General features: G+C 40.9%; 1 protein-coding gene across 1 annotated transcript in view; it reads right to left on the bottom strand.

Annotated features, from left to right (window-relative positions):
- Positions 1-16,978, bottom strand: part of TENM2 (teneurin transmembrane protein 2) — a 555,006-nt gene that overhangs the window by 47,366 nt on the left and 490,662 nt on the right. Inside the window, exon 14 of the mRNA XM_053991099.1 lies at positions 7,006-7,152. Within this exon, the coding sequence (XP_053847074.1) occupies positions 7,006-7,152 (147 nt within the window). The remainder of the gene's footprint in view (positions 1-7,005; positions 7,153-16,978) is intronic.

The following is a 16,978-nucleotide window of genomic DNA, read 5'->3' on the forward strand; positions in this document are numbered from 1 at the left end:
TCCTGAGCCCATGCTCAGCAGAGGGCATCCTTACACTTTACTAAATGCAGGAGCTGGGGACTTTCAGAGCCTAATTCCTGGAAATTTTTCTTTTTTCAATAAACATTTCAGACTGATGATTAAAATGAAGGTGGGGAGGGGGGGAACAGCAGCTACTACAAACCCTGAGGGCAAAAGGGTCTTTGATCACTCTAAGGGCAAATTAGTTAATTTATCATGAACTGATTTTAATTATGTGCAGTATTAATATACCCAAGGTGAAAGAATTAGAGATGCTCTATCAGATTATCAAAAGAGCAGGCCTTCTCTGCCAACACAGAAATATATTAATTGAGCTCTAAAACTGCATGCAAAACTGCTTCCACAGGCAGGCTATGCCACAGCCCAGTATATCTTATTACCAGGAAGTTTATCTAATATTTAACCCAAATTTTCACACTTTTGTAGCTTCATCTAATTACTGTTATCTATATTGGCATGTATCATTCAAAATGATTCCTCAGAAGTTTCTGGTGCTAACAAGAAAGGGAATGCTTCTATTCCTGCTCCGGCCCTGTAAAGACTCCCTGTAAACTATCAGGACATTCATTACAACACTGGCTTTTGTATCTAACTGTACAGAGTATTTTTGTAACCCAAACTGTCTTTCAGGACAAGCTGGATTGTAAATCCCAAGTTGTGGTAAAATAGAATGAACCTGGAGATTGGTTGTGCCTTTGAATACCCAAAATGCTCCCCACTGAGGTTTTAAAGGACCCTGGAGGATGAGAGTGGTGAAGCACTCTCCCTGGCCCCACTTCCCTGGCCCACTCGGGATCCCTGTGCTGCTGGAGCTCTGGCAGGCAGGAAAAGCCTCATTCCTGAGAGCAGCAGCTGCAGGAACCCACTGCAGGTGTAGCTCCAGCTTGGGGGCCCCTCAGAACCTGTGGATAATTGATGCTCCAACTCCAAATCACTCCTTGCTCAGAGCCAGGCTGACCCAAAGGGCTGCAAGGTGAGAACAACCTTGAAAAACAATGTTTGCCCAGCTCCAGTGTACATGGGCACCTACAGGGATGCTGGTGCCTTTTCAAACCATGGGATTTGCAGGCTCTGAGCTCCTTGCTTTCCCTTCTCCCCAGTTGTGAGAGTGAGTTATTGCAGCCCACATCCCGAGAGGGACTGGGAGGGATAAGCTGGCTAATGTGTGTAAAGGCGATTAGAGGCTGACATGAAGCTGTAACACAATCACACACAAGCACACTCATTAGCTCGTGTCAAAATTTGAGTGCCTACTTTTGATACAGATTTTATACCCGAGCCCACGTGACTCGCTCTGGCCCCCATCCACTACAGATTTCAGCTCCTGATTACATTTAATGTTCCACAACTGACTATTGTACAGGCTTTGGGAGGGTATTTTCTGTGCCAAGAGTATTCTGGGTATTTATATTGAGAACTTCATAAAATCTTTTGTCTGTGCTGAATTAGAGACCCCCGCTGAGGCAATGCTTGTTGAGGCAAGCTAAATTACATGATTTGCTTTTGTGCTGTGAAATACTTGTATTATCTTAAATGTCACGAGCCTGATGCAGTATCAAGTCACAGGATTTGTAATTTTCTAAAAGCAATTTTTTTCTAAATGTTTATTGCAGGAAGACACTTCTCTTTTCTTTCTATTTTCCTTCTGTCTAATTTCGGAGATGAGTTTTCTAAGACAACTCAAATAAACAGCCTTTCAATCAGTCAAGTGCACTGTCCTGACAGTGAACTTCACTAGAAATGCATTTTTCTTGTGAACTGAAGAGATTTCATACTGGAGCAGATAGCTGGCTTTCTCTAATTCATTATCTTTAATGTATTGTGCCAAACAGAATTACCACCAACTGTACTTCCTGGTGGGGTTAAAGATATAGAGTACCAAACTGAAGGGCAAAATTTGCCTTCTGAGAGATGCACATCTCTCTTTGGAAAGCCAAGTGGAAAAGAAATTAAAATGTATTTTAAAAAGAATGTGCCACTTTGCATAACAAATAAGAAATTCCTCATTTCTATTTGGCTTAGTATTCTATACTGCTATGGGTTGCTTCCTTTCCTTCTCCTACCAATTTTAGTCCAGATAATTACATTGTGAGGAGAAATGTGATCTGGGAAGTGATAGAAGCACTGATTGCATTTAAGCTTTTTTAAAAATTTATTTCTTTTTAACCTGCCTGCACCTGCCCTCTCCATCCTGGTCAAATACAAAACAAACAAATTTAGCAAAACTTTGCTTATTTCCTGTTTTTCTTTCTCTGAGATTACATATTTTAACTCTCTTGCCAATAAAAACTATAAAACTGAGTAAATTTGAACAGATACAAAAGGTGGGAGAAGAGAGAAAGAAGGAAAAGAAAAGCCTAGAAAGAGCAACCTCAGTGGGCAATATGGGCTTGTGCCAAGGCTGCCTCTGCAGAGGACAAGATTCTTAAATCTCTCTCCCAAATTATCCCAAGACACTTAGGACACAGATTCCTCAAATGTGATGGATATCACCTGCATCCAACATTTAGTGAAACTATACTTTAGGAAAGACATCTGAGTTTTGCTCTGTATCCCATTGTCTCATGCAGCTGGAAGTGCTGCAAAGGCTAAAGTGAAATTTAGTTAAGCATAAGTAATTTAAGGAGACTGCTTTGAGATACTAAAAACATTTTTCTATTTAGGACCAAGCAAATTATTATAAAATAGTTTTTGCAAAATGATGGGTATAAACAGCCACAGTAGTGATTTCCTTGTGCAATATGCCAAAAGAAATAGGAGTGTAAAAAGTAGCATATCCTTTCCCATTCCTCAAAATACCATCAGTAATGCCTTAATTTCCTAAAATAAAGCCATGGTGAATTAAATGGGTTATATGTGTCCATTAGGGGGATTATATATTGTAATCACAATTACAGGTCTTAAAATAAAGCTATTTCTAATCCCTCCAAAAGATGCTTAATAATGATTAGATTACTGAGGGACTGATTAAGGGAAGATATTAGCTTTAGAAGCAGCCACAGTGAGCAAATTATGTAATCCAAACATGGTTTGGAAAACAGATCCACTTTCCAATTTAGAGAGATGTTAGAAGTGAGTCCATGCCAGAATCCCCTTACTTTTCAGTTAGGCTCTGTCCTTACAGAGAAATGAAAAAACAAAACAAAAAACCAAAAAAAAAAACAACAACAACAAAAAAAAAAAAAAAAACAAAAAAAAAAAAACAAAAAAAAAAACAAACAACCAAAAAAAAAACAGAAAAGAAAAAAAAACAACACGCAAAAAGATAAATAAGAGACTTTCAATTTTTTTTCAGCAAAGTAGCCTGTGCACTATAGTAACCCTAAACATGTTCATTATGACTCATAGAACCACAGCCTGGTTTGGGTTGGAAGGGACCTTGAAGCTCATCCAGTTCCACCCCTGCCATGGGCAGGGACACCTTCCACTATCCCAGGTTGCTCCAAGCCCCTCCAAACTGGCCTTGGGCACTTCCAGACCTAGTTAAGCCCATATCTTGATTTGACATGTGATGGTGAGGACAAAAGCAGGTGAATTTCCCAGTGTTACCTCAGACCATTCACCCTGAACAGCCCTAAGAGGAGAAAGCAGCTTTGGAGACTCTCTCCTCTCGCTGCTCTGGAATCACATTTTATTTATGCCAGTAATCCACACTGACATCTCATTTAAAATGAAGATTTGTAAGTCTAAAAGAGAGGGGGACTCATCTGCCTCTTCTAGGAATAAACCAATGAAAGGACATTTATCTAAAATGGAAAGAAAATATTAAGTATAATCTTTCATTTTTCTCTTTTTGAACTATGGAATGAAGTTTGCATTGTGGCAGATAATAAGACAAAGCAGGACAAATGAGAAACCCTCTGGAGTCAGTGGCAATGCTCTCCTTGACATCCATAAAATGAAGACTTGGCCCAAGGCCTTTGAATCTGATTGTGAGATACAATTGCAATAAGAATGGCTGAACAGGGAAAAAGCTCCAAAATATGTTAAATCTGCTGCCACGGAAGACAGGAAATTATAGTTCCCTTTTAGTGACATGCTGAAGGAATTGTATTTTAACAACATGCAGAGATGGACAGAAAGGAAGGAGGCTCAACTGTCCAGAAAAGACCTCATTTAGGAAAAAGGAAAAAAAAAAAAAAAAAACCCAACGTATTTTTAGCTACCCTACTGCCTTCCAAAAGAACAGCTTGTGTGCTCTGTACTACCCCAGAACTACTTGCTTATGTTAACAGAGCAATGTTGGTAATGGAGCAGCAAATGAGTTCAACACTTTGCTGCAAATAAACTCAGCTGAGTTTCAAATGAAAAGAATGACTGGGAGAAGAGGCAATTTCTTTAACTTCCAATAAACTTGCATTTTATGTAAAACCTTGCATTCTGGCAACTAGCTGGATCTTTACTATTGATTCCCATAGTACACTTTTCAGCTTTGTCTAATGAGAAAACTTAATTTTATCTGTTTCTTTATATGGAGAGTCACAATTACATAAAGGTGCAGCTTGAAGCACAGAACACACACAGCCCTACCAGCCTTTCCATTCCTGCAAACTCCCCTCTGAACACAGAGCTCAGAGGACAGATTCCTGGCCAGGTGTGCAGTGAACCAGACATGTACAGAGCAGCACATCTTAGGCAAAGGCAGGACTGCATTCTGAGATATTAATCATTAAGTGATTAACATTATATTTGTTTTTGAGTTTTGTTGTAGTTCTTGTGAATTTGACAAACTGGTGGTCAGGACAATGCCTCTGTCCTCACAGCTCACATGGGACAGAACCCCAGGACATCCCAGAGCAATCTGAACCCCAAAATACAGCTGAGCAAACTGCAGCAGCACAAACCACCAAGGCACAGGAGAGACTGAGAGCACTGCAGTGGCACAGCCTGAGGGGAGCTGTGTGCAGGAAACACAGTGTGGCTCAAAGTACCTCTGGTTTTTCAGGAATGCCTGGAAAGCTTGTGGAGAAACAGCAGCTGAACAGGTGATGAGCTCCCTTATATAAACATTCTATGGGAATTAATGAGACTATTAAGAGCAGGAATGATCATTGAACTAAAGTGCTGAGCAAAGGGTCAGAAGACAAGAGATTGATTTCCACCTTTATCAACAAAACCCCATGTGAAAACATGGGGGACAAAGGGACTTCTCAGGTTGTTTGGATCTTGGATCAAGCTTAAATTTTCAAACTATTTACACTCACAAGAACCAGTGACCAGTAACCTCTCTAGTCTCTGGAAAAAAATTACTTAAAATGCAAACACTGAGAGCATCTGGGGAGTTTTTCCAGCCTTCAGCTAGACCAACTAATTTTCTTCCAGGTGCTTTACTATGGTAAACCAAAATCCATGCAACTCACATGATAATGGAATATACAATACTGCAGTAATTATTAATTAATAATATTATGTATCTGTATTCTTAATCTCTGATGAGCTCCTGTTTATGCTGCTCGAATAAGTTTTACAATTCTATGATTTTTCATTAGGATGAGCAGCTAAATAGTGTCACTGGTCATTTTCTCCTCTGCTTGCCTGTCTGTTTTACAAGTGCAAAATAATGTCCTGGATAGATAAATAGACCTCTTATTCCAAGTTTTCTAATAACATTTCCAATCTTTTTCCTTTCTTTGAGGAAATTCTAATAATACATCCGTTTTCAAATTTCCCTTTATCATCTTCAAAGCATGTAAAAACTGCAAACCTAAGCATTTCACTTTTTAGTTTCTTACACTGAATATTAACACAAGTTTACTGGGTTTTGTTGTATACTTAAAAGCCAATTAATGTACTCTGGCAGTTAGATTCTGCTTTCTATAATTCAGTAACAGCTATAAAGCAAGTTCTACTTCTCTGAAACTGAAATAGCTTTTGAACTTCTAAAATACTTTTGTAAGCACTGAGCATGTGAAACCAAGGAACTAACAGAGGATTTACAAATGAAAACAAGTTGATGATATTCAGGTGTGGTTAATATCATGTAATCAAAACCAAATACACCTGTTCCTCAGTTTGGGACTTACTTAAATTAAAGCACTCAGCCTAATGACAATTTTACCCTTGATACAGCTCAATGTTGCTTTGCAGTTTTAGGAAATACATTTATAAAATATTTATTAATCAGCAAACAGCGGATGTTTTCTTTAGCTTAATTATCGGCCAAAGAAAAGGGAAGGAGTCTCAAGGAAAAAAGCTGTGTCTGATGCTTGGTTTATAGCACAGAGCAGAAGCACATGAAGAAGGATCTATGTGACTTACTAAAGACATTATATTGAAAGGAATAAGAAAGTTTCTTTAAATGAAGGAGCAAATTAACCAATCTTGTTTAGAAAGTACAACATCTCAAAACTGCTTTCAGGCCACCATGGAAGGCTCAATGAAACCTGATAAAACATCTTTGAAGGTAAATGCAGAACGCATCCTATACTTAATAGTGATATGCCTGACAAAGGGCAGGGGAAACGGAGCAGGGGTGTCAGCCCCTTACCCCACATGCTCACTGAGCACAGCTCACCCAGCCCTGCAGAGCCTGGCACGTGGGCTGTGCAGTGGGACAGCAAGGGACAGCCTGGCAGGGGCTGGGGACAGCAAGGGACAGCCTGGCAGGGGCTGTGGGACAGCAAGGGACAGCCTGGCAGGGGCTGTGCACAGCAAGGGACAGCCTGGCAGGGGCTGGGGACAGCAGGGGACAGCCTGGCAGGGGCTGGGGGCAGCAGGGGACAGCCTGGCAGGGGCTGTGCACAGGAGAGGACAAGGCCAGCACGGTGGCTCTGTCAGCCGCTCCGAGGGGCACAGGGAGCTCCTGTGCAGCTCCGCCCGGCCGGGCCCTGCTCCCACCCGCGCTTGGCTGGCACCGAGCCGGGGGTCCCTGCGTGTCCCGCACGGCCACGGCTCGCTGTCCTGTGCTGGGGAGAAGTGTGACGCTGCCGGCAGCAGGACAGCGGCTCCCCGAGCCGCTCGGGCTGACGGAAAGGCTTTGCTCACCTCCCTCGTTGTCCTTGTTGTCGGCACAGGCGGTTTCCATGGCGACGCTGCATCCCGGCCCCCTCCAGCCGCTCTGGCAGACGCACTGCCAGCTGTTCTGGCCCAGCGTGCACCTCCCGTTGCCATTGCACAGGTCCGGGCAGCCATCTGGGAGGACAAACGGACAAGGTGAGCCCCGGGCACTCCCGCCCGCTGCGCTCAGGCCGTGCTACCGTGCAGACAAAAAGGCTCGGTCCTGCCACCGCCGGGAACACTCGGCAAAGGAAGGGGACACCCTGGAGAAACGGGGATCTAGCTCAGGAGCCCTACCTGCTGTCACACATGTTTTAAGAACCCTCTAAAGGTCCAGACCTTGAGCTGATAGAAATTACAGTCTGCTGGCAGAAGATCTGTCTCTTATTTTTCCTGCTGTATGTGTGTACACGTGAGGGAGAACATCTTCAACCAACTTGTCAATGCTTAGAGGACTTTTTGTACTGAGTGCTGCATCATTCTCCAGAACGTGTCTAAACACAAAGTTTAAATAGATACTTTTATTTATTTAAATAAATTAATTCATTTTTTCCTTCATTGATGGTAGTTTTAGAATACCTACTTATTTAACACTAACTTTACTTATATTTTTGTGTCACATCTTACACTTTCTGAAAAACATATTAGAAGAGATATCCCCTCAAAGATGAGTGTTTTGAATTGACTATAAATATGACATGACTTACTGTATAGCAAGAGCCAAATTAGGAACAAAAATATTAATTAGCTAAGCTGCTTACATGTTCTAACAAATGTCCATAGGTGATAGAATACCTGAACTCCTTTCTCCTGTAAGTAAATGAGTCTCAAGAGACATTCCTGTATCTTACTGAATATTCATTATGGAAAAAGGTAAGAAAACCAAACTGCAGCCTTGGTAAATACAACCAGATCCATCAACACCCAATCCACACAAGCACAGGTATTTGTCTGTGGGATGACAAAAGATTTGAAGCCTGCAGCCACCTCTCACAGCACCTCTTTGTGCATCTGAGCAGGAGGAGAAGGCTGTGTTGCCTGACAATAGATGTGTGCTTTTACAAACCTGTTCAGAAAGCCACAGCTCTGAGTCTGTCTCCTCCTGCTCCTCCCAGCTGCCTTGGCTTAGGCAGGTGAAGTCAGAGAGTGGTTTCTCTGACCCCAGACTCATTCTCACAATGCTGCAGGAGCTTCCATACAACGAAGTGATACCCCTGGAACTCGCACAGCTGGTATCACAAGAGGTCAAAGACTATTCAGTTCATGTTACACAGAAAGCTGTTGGCAGATAAAAACAAGTCCTACAAGTTTCATTTCAATGTTGCTGTGTATTAAAAAAAACAAAAAACAAAAAACCAAAAAACCCCACAAAAACCTCTTTCACTTAAATTTAGGATTATTTTGCCACTACATATCTTAGCTTAAAAAAAATCAGTTACTTTTGCAGCACAGGTAATAGATTTTCAAGACATTTAGCTTATCTCTTCCCTTTGTCAGGTTGTTTGAATGACCAAAATGATAATGTTTGAGGGGAGGCATCATGATGCAGGACAAATTATTTGTTTTAAATGAAAACCAAATAGTAATTGTGAATATACCCATGTGGTTGGTTTTCTACTGAGGCACTGACAAGAATTAAATCACTGAAGCAGTTTGCCTTGCAGCATCTGAGCAAAATGAAAACATGAACAGTAGGGAGCTAGCAAAATCCCTGAAAAGTTTTAAGTGCAGCTGGGGATTAATGGACATGACTTTGCGTTTAGAGAAGAGAGGGAAGGCAGCATCACTGCCACAGACATGGTGTTGCTAGGAAACACGATGCTACCTCCACAGAGCTTATTTAACTGCAGCCTTCCAAAGACAGACCTGGTGTTTGAGCAGCATAAATATCAGAAGGAAGGGAAGGAACAGCAGTACACTACAATAAGATCCAAGTGCTTGGACAATAATGTCTTCCTTAAAAGATCTATTAAGTTAGTGATGAATTAGCTTTGAAACAGCTTTAAGTAATGGACAACTAATTAGGTATTTTGCATGGTTATGTCTCTGTACATGCCTATGTGCATATATGGATTTCTGGTTTTGCCTTTCTTCAAGAAAGTATCTATATAGCATTCTAGTCTGTTAGACTAACCAGAAAAGAGAGCTCCATTATGATGCAGCAATGACAGATTTCTTCTAAAAAAGGCTTATATTTAGGAATTGCCCTGCCTATCTCTATTTAAATCTTCCTACCAGTGCATGTGAGCAGTGATTATTACTGATGAACATCTTCTGCACACACAGGACTTCCACATATCTCACGGGCTTGGTGGCCATCAAGGGCTTTGGAGAGTGGACAAGGTGATAAAGTGCCTGCCTGAGGAGCCTTCAGAGCCAAGGCTCAGTGGCACAGCTGGACAGATGGCCTTTGCTGGACAGGCTCCCTGCAGGAAGCACACCCAGCTCTGGGTGCTTTGGCAGAGCCTGCCTGCATTCTGCAGCCACACTCAGCAGTCTGCTGCCTCCTGGCTGGCTGGGGAATTCTCCCAGAGCCAGGCAGCCACAGCCACACAGGGAAGGGCTAGCAGCATCTCATCTCAAGAAGCAATCCAGCGTGGGATGAAGCTCTCAGTCACCACACAGCAAAGGGCCCTTGGTGCTAAGCAGACAGGTTGCTATTCCTGGTGTGTAGAGAAATTCTCCTCATCTTTTCCATTACACTATGCTTAATGGAAAATGTCAAGAAGCAAGGTTAAAAAAGAAGAAAGTGCTTGTTTAAAGTGCTAGATTGACAACCTATTTATTCACAGAATAGGCAGAGCACAGGCAACAGCAGTTCGAGTGTCTCACAGTTTTCTAGCTGCTGCTAAAGGTGAAACATTAATGCAGCCTCCCTCCTCTCTATCTCCAGCTTGCCTGTGGAATTGGAAGCTGAGAACTTTACTACAGGTACATATAAATTCACAATTAAAACAACAAGAAATATTTCAGAACATTTTTCAGTGTTGCATCAGGAATCTGTGGCGAGAATATGAGAGATATCAAAGTGAGAATCACTATGAAAGCAAAAACCAAAATATGGACTGTGCTTGGTTCAAAAATGGATTGTGCTGAATTCCATTGTACTTGTTAAGCCTGTAGCTAAGCTCTTCCCAGTTTTCATCTACACTGAAATTATTCTGAGATTATATTGTAAGGTGATAGCTCATTTTTGAACTCAAAAAATTAATTTGCAGTACATAGGCAGTACACCAAGAATTCTAATCCAATTTTGGATAAATTCTGCACAGATTTCCTTTTTACTCTGATATTCCCAAACTTCAAGTATGCAAGTACACATGTCCAGCTTCCCACACATATATAAATTTTCCATTGCATAAACTACTTTAAACTCCAAAATAAATGTTTAAAGTAAACTAAACCATAAAGTCTGCCCAACCAATTTGTGGTTTTAGTCAGAATCATCAGAACTCCCACTTATGGTGGGGCAAATCTTTCTGCAAAAAGAAAGGGAAAGGGCAGCCAGGGAAAGAGAAGTTAGAAACCTTTCACTTTTTAAAGTTTCCAAACTCTGATGGAAGAGGTAGCCTCTTAGTATAATTAAAAGGAAAAAAAAGAGAATAGGAGAGATGAAGGGAAAAAAAAAATCTAAGTGGCAGCTCAGAGCCACTTAGAGAAATGCATTATGCTTTTAGCCTCTCAGTTTGTACATGGAAAAATAGAAGTAAATGAAGAGCTTGTGTCTTTTGAGTCCTTCTGATCCTATGCCATCAGCCATTTACTCTCCAAACAGCATCTCCCAGCAGAGTGGGTTCCCAGCAGCTCTCCCCATGTAGTGCACATGTGCACAGCTACAGCTGGAATATGATATCTCGTGTTTGTCTTTCCACATGACCTCATTTCACACATCCTGATCCAAAGCCTGCTGGCTGTCACTGGAGCCTTTCCAGTGACTTCAGCTGAGGCTGGATCAGCTGGTCCTGTGGGTGAAGAAGCCCTGCAGTGAAGAGTATGTTCTACAGCACAGTGTTTCCTCACTCACAGGATGCACATGAGTTTCAAGGGGAACATTTAAATTACATTCCAATTGTCATCTTCTCATTACAGCTGTTAACTACAGAACTGGAGCAAATAAAAGTAGTCTGGGATATGATGGTACCTAAAGAATTTAGAGAAATGACATAAAAGCAGTAATGACAATAGCCTATTTAATTTGGATTTTAGAGGATAATCACTGTTTCCATATTTTCTGTTCATTCTTTCAGTGAGCTGCTGGTATGCCTACAGCTATCTAGCAAATAATAAATGAGGTACATGGAATGAGGTACCTAGCAACATTGAAAATAAAATTATGCTTTTTATTTGCTATTGTTATTTTTTAATCCTTCAATTCCAAAGCCTTCAGGGCTTAGTTAAAGCCAAAGAAAGGGCATACAAATAAAAATGACACAGTGTTATGGTAGGCACAGGCACAAGTCATTTTCTACAGAGTAATACTTCAACTGAAATAAACTCAAACCCCAAACACGGAACAAAACACATGTCAATGAACAAGAGTGTTGGCTGAGTGAGAGGTGAGGCCCCTGTGAGTGAGTTTTGACAGTTCCAGAACAGGCTGGAGCCATGCAGAGGCACCAGCCCAGGGCTCTGAAGCAGGGCAGTGACACTGATTGACAAATTGCTGAGAATGAAGCCAGGCTCTCAGTGCAGCACAAAGCCCAGTGCCACTGCCACGTACCACAGCAGAGCTGCTGCTTCCAGAGAGGGCCCAGAGACAGCAGGAGCTTCTCCCTGGCACTCAAGTGTTTGGCACCAGCATGCTCTGACTGGCTGCCTGGCTACTGCTGCTTTTTTTTTAGAGAAAACATTTTTTTAAAAACTACTCAACACCCTAAGTATTTATTTAAGTGACACATCAAACAAAGAAATAAAGAATAAATATCTACTTGCAGATGTGCTGTGCAGATGAATATATGCCTGAGTTAGAACTACAGACTGGCCCAGCTACAATTGTATTTATTGCACTGGCTGGAAAACATAAGAAAGGCCAAATAGTATGTTTAAAGATCCTTGAAATCCTCCACTCCAATATCTTCTGTACAGACAAACAATTAGGAATTTTAAGTAAGATTTCTTAAATTGCCTGGGATATATATTTCATAACAGCATTATCTATCCTGCAATTCCAGTCTTTTACACATATGGGCAGGAACTCAGGGAACATCCAAGTCTCCAAACAAAGCAGAGAAATAGAAGAAAAAACATGTGACCGTTTAGAAGAGAAGTAAAGATCACATAAAAGGGAACTGCTGATATGAAGAAGTAAAGTCACTTGCATCTTTCTGAAGAAAAAGAAAAAAAAAAAGATACAGAGACACACACACACAAACAAAAAGAAAGGGAAACTCATGTTGCAAAAGAGGACACAAAAATTTGAGATTGAAGAAAACCCCAGGGTTGCAAGAGCTTCACACCTTGTTAACAAGGGATTGCTCCCAGAACATTCCATGTTATCCAACTTCACCTTCAGTGACTCAAGCAGAGTCCCCTCCAGTGACCTGGGGGGAAAACACCCTCGAGGTCTCCCTCTTGTGCCAACCAACAGAGCTCTCTGCCACCAGCTTCTGGTGTGACCCCCTCCAAGCTGCCAACAGCTGGGCAGGGAAAAAGGGGACAGATTGTGCTACACTGTCCTGAGACTTGAGGAAACCAAACAGAAACCAATCAAATGCCCATGTCTGCTCAGAATGTTGAGTAGACACACAGAGCTTCAGCTGAGCCCAGAATCTGGGCTCCTTATACACAGGCAGTTTCCAGAAGGAAGGGAGGCTGCCTTATGGGAAGGTCAGTCACCAGGCTGAGGAGCCTCTGCAATGCTGTCCCAGTGCTCCGTGACAGCCAGGCAGGGCTCTCTCTGCACCCCAAAATGGTTAATGTGAGCACAAAGACACCTCTCCTCCTGCACAGAGCCCAACACTGTGCCCCATGGCTTTACCAGGGTCAGGGGATGAGTTTCACCTGAGCACCAGCATGAGCAAAGACATTATGTGAAATATAAGAAACTGCTGCAGCCCAAAAGCTGCAGCTGAGCCACACAGCCCTTCCAGAGGCCAAGCAGCTTATTTGCTGAAATTTTGAGCAGAAGCTAAAATTTGACCCTACCAGCACATTTGAGTTACACAGTGTATTCTTTTCAAACAAGACTTATATCCAACTCCTATTCATATACCCAATAAAAAGATATATAAAAGCTGCAGTAAAAATTTGTATTTAAGATAGCTGGGTCTTTCAAATTAATCTTACTGTAACAAAATCCATTTAGAATATAATTCCAGGTGAAATTGCATTCATGAAACTACTACCAAAACCATAATCTTTTACTGTATTAATGTTTCTGATATCACATACAAGCACTGGCATCATCCTTTGTAATATGTAATATCTTTTCTGAGAAAGAAGCCTTCTCAAGCTGTATTTATCTCTAAAATAATGTCTATTTAAATAATTTTGTGGCAGCTAAATGATAAAGTGACCTATCAGACAGGATGTGTAAATTCAGTCAGTTGAAGGGCAACAAGCAAAACACTGACTTCATGTTTGAAAGCATACCTAACCTAATTACAATGTAATCTAGACTTAATGTAATTTAGGATTTTTGTAGGAAGACATTCTCAGTTCAGTCATTAGCTTCAAAATACTTTTTTCACTTCACAAATCCTCCACATACTGCATAGAGGAGGAATGAATTCCTTTCCTCCTTAGATGAGAACCTCCATAAAAAATAAAAAGGAAAAATCACATTACACACTTTTTCTCCAAATGCTAATTGCATTTCTTTAACTGTAACTCCTTTAACATTCAAAAAACTTCACCAAATTGAAGCGTTTAAGTCAATCAAAATGGCCAGTAAGCCAAGTTAGCATTTGGAGTGACCAAACACAACTGCTCCCCTTCTGTCAGTGCTACTTAATAGTAGTTTTCATCAGTATTCCAAACTCAGTTTGAGTGCAATAATGTGAGGGAATGGGATTTGTGCACGGATACACAAGTAGGGAGCTGCAGGGAGAACAAGCAGATGTTATAAACTGCTTCAGCAGCTCAATACTCTGCAGAAGATGCACAGCACTGAGAGGTAACAGCCTGTAGGGGTTGTAGGGAGTCTGCCCTAAAATGTATGGGCCTGAGTCTGGTCTGACCTCAAAAGCACCCTATCTGCAGGAGAGGCTGGACCAGTTGTCCTGCTGACATCCCTTCTAAACTGAATTATCTATCATCCCTTCGGTTTTAGAGCTTTATATTTCATAATTCTCAGGGCAGGGAATCCCAGTTTTCTAGGCACTATTAAAATATAATTGCTTGCTATTCATTAGATATTAATGCCTGCATAGAATTTATAATTTAGCAATTAACTTTCAGGTATGCAAATGCTGATCCCATGTAAGTATGCAGGTTATCTCTGACAGAAGAATAAATATGAGCCTTAACAGAAGCAGGCAGTTTCCTCTATTTCTGTGTGGCAGATTAGTACGTTCTGTCCCTTAAATTTGGTACAGAACTTTGGAATCCCTCCGGGATGAAAACCACTATTTAGACATGTGCATTATATTCTGCAGCTGATCTTCTTAAAGTATTAATCACATCGATTCCATTAAATGGCTGCACACTGCATGGGTTTGGATTTCAGAGTTCCAACATTCCAATTGTCCAAAAGAGAAACCCAAAGAAAGTGCCAGAGCAAAAACCAGAAGTTTTTATGAAGTTTTGTGGAATAGTTTGGAATGAAAAATAGTAGCAATGCACTAAATATTTTATGCCTTCTGGCTTGCAGCAATCCTAAATCTTCATGACATTAAAATATGATTACAAGTGGCCAAAAATAATGGGTATTTGAATAATAAAATAAATATATCTCACATGTTTGTTAAGGCTAGAATTTATGGAGATGGAATATAAACAAATATAAAGTATGAAATAATGCTCATGACCTAGGAGCAGTATTCCACCACATGGGCAATGTATGCAAAACAAATTAAAATAGATAAGCAGTGTATTCTGAGTTATGTGATTGTTTGTGTATGCTGAGTTGTTTGGCAGATATAGGATAGAGGATGAATATTTCAGTACGTAAAATATACTTTATAAACATCCTTTTAATTCTAAAGTGCAAAGCATCCCTTATCCCTTGTCAATATACATAAGCCTCACGAATATCATACCATTTTCCAATTTTTATATCTACTAACTGCACAAATAACTAATAAAAGCTAGAGAAATAAAAATGTGGTGCTCACAAATGAACTGGTTTAAGTCTTGCATGCATAAATGAGTTATCTTTTTGTTCCTTTTTTTATCTGTTTATGTGGCAAAGGAAGAAACATCCTAACCCTTCAGATATATCCAGTTGCTTTGATATTTAAACACGAAATAAATCTGTGAAAGTGATTTTGATCTACTAGGGAGCTCATCTTCTCCATCTCACCCCCAAGAAAGCCAAGAGTATTTAATCTGCACTAGGAAGAAATTTGGAAGACAAATGAGCTCTTTAAGCTCTGCTTGCTTTACATTAAAAATATTTACTACCAGGCAACTGATGGCTCTGCTCCTCCCCTCGCCTCACTAGAAGTGTCCTTAATTCTCTGGAACGAATACTTAAGTCTTTCTGCTGCTGGGCAGAGCATTTATTTTCCATTTCTCTGTAGAAGCCATCAGAAGCACCAATGAGACTTTTAATTTGATTGCCTTGCATCTATATTTGACAGTTTTTAAGCCATCCTGGGGCAGGCAGGTGGTCACTTCTTCCACTGGGACTGTTTTCCAGGAGCACTTAGGAAGGGAAACACAAGGTAAGGGAGTGGGAGATAAAGCCAAGAAATATGGGGACCACTCTGCCTCAGCTGCAATAGGATTGTGTGACCAGGACAATCAGTATATTGAATTAATAAACTCCATTCACTGATTCAAGTCAAGCAAAAAAGTGCAGAGCTTTGTATTCTCAGGATATTTGCTTTAGTTTTAAAAAATCCAACAAAACAAAGAAAAGCAGAAGCAAAGAACAGTTAAAAGGAATTTCCAATAACTAATAATAATAATAATAATAATAATAATAAAAAAAAATAAATAAAATCTATGGTTTGTGCAAGGAACATCTAAAAGACAATTTACTACAGTTTTGTGTAATTAACTCTCTCTTTGCAATGCTGAAAACATGTGAGTAGCTCATAGTATCTCTAAACATAACAAACAGATGTCAAAGAAATTCTTCTTTTCTATCCAGGCTATTGCTTAGAAAAGTTCCAGGGGAAAGGTACCAGAATATGAGACTTCTCTGAAGACCAGCATTATTGATCCTCAGCATTCAAATAAAATCATAATTGAGGTTACCCCACTCTGCCTGTTTCCCAAAATTTCAGTGGGGTATGGTGTCACTGTCCCTTGTTTATAGCTCAGCTGCCAGCACGTTTCCAGCAGCGTGTTAGAACCATATTAATGAGGCTTTCCTTTAGCTAATGCCCATGTGCTCAGAGCTGTGAACCTGAGCAGTGTGCAGCCCCTTCCCACTGCTCAGCACCAAGACAATCCTGCCTGCACTCGGCTGCAGAGGATTTCCAGCAGGATCCACTGACGAGGATCTGACGAGGGAACACCAGAATGCTCCCCCAGGTTTGCTGCAGTTTGGCTCTGTGAGATCTCCCAGATCACAATCCAGCAAAGAGAACCTGGGACAGCTCTGGCTTTCAGGGTAAACACGTATGTGGCAATATGCTTAATCAGGCACAGTGCATATCCAATTTACTCTAATAACTGCTGTAAGCACTCAGGAAGTTTCTGCAAAAATCCTTTTTAATGGTGTCACTCACTGGAAAAGCTCTCCTGCAGTTCAGTGACACAGCTTTGCTCCTCAAGGTAGAGATCTGTCAACACAAGACTGGTATGTGAGTTCTCCAGCATGCTCACCTGCTTCTCACTCAGAAGAAAACCA

Source organism: Vidua macroura, chromosome 15 (genome assembly GCF_024509145.1).
Source record: "Vidua macroura isolate BioBank_ID:100142 chromosome 15, ASM2450914v1, whole genome shotgun sequence".
NCBI classification, from domain to species: domain Eukaryota; kingdom Metazoa; phylum Chordata; class Aves; order Passeriformes; family Viduidae; genus Vidua; species Vidua macroura.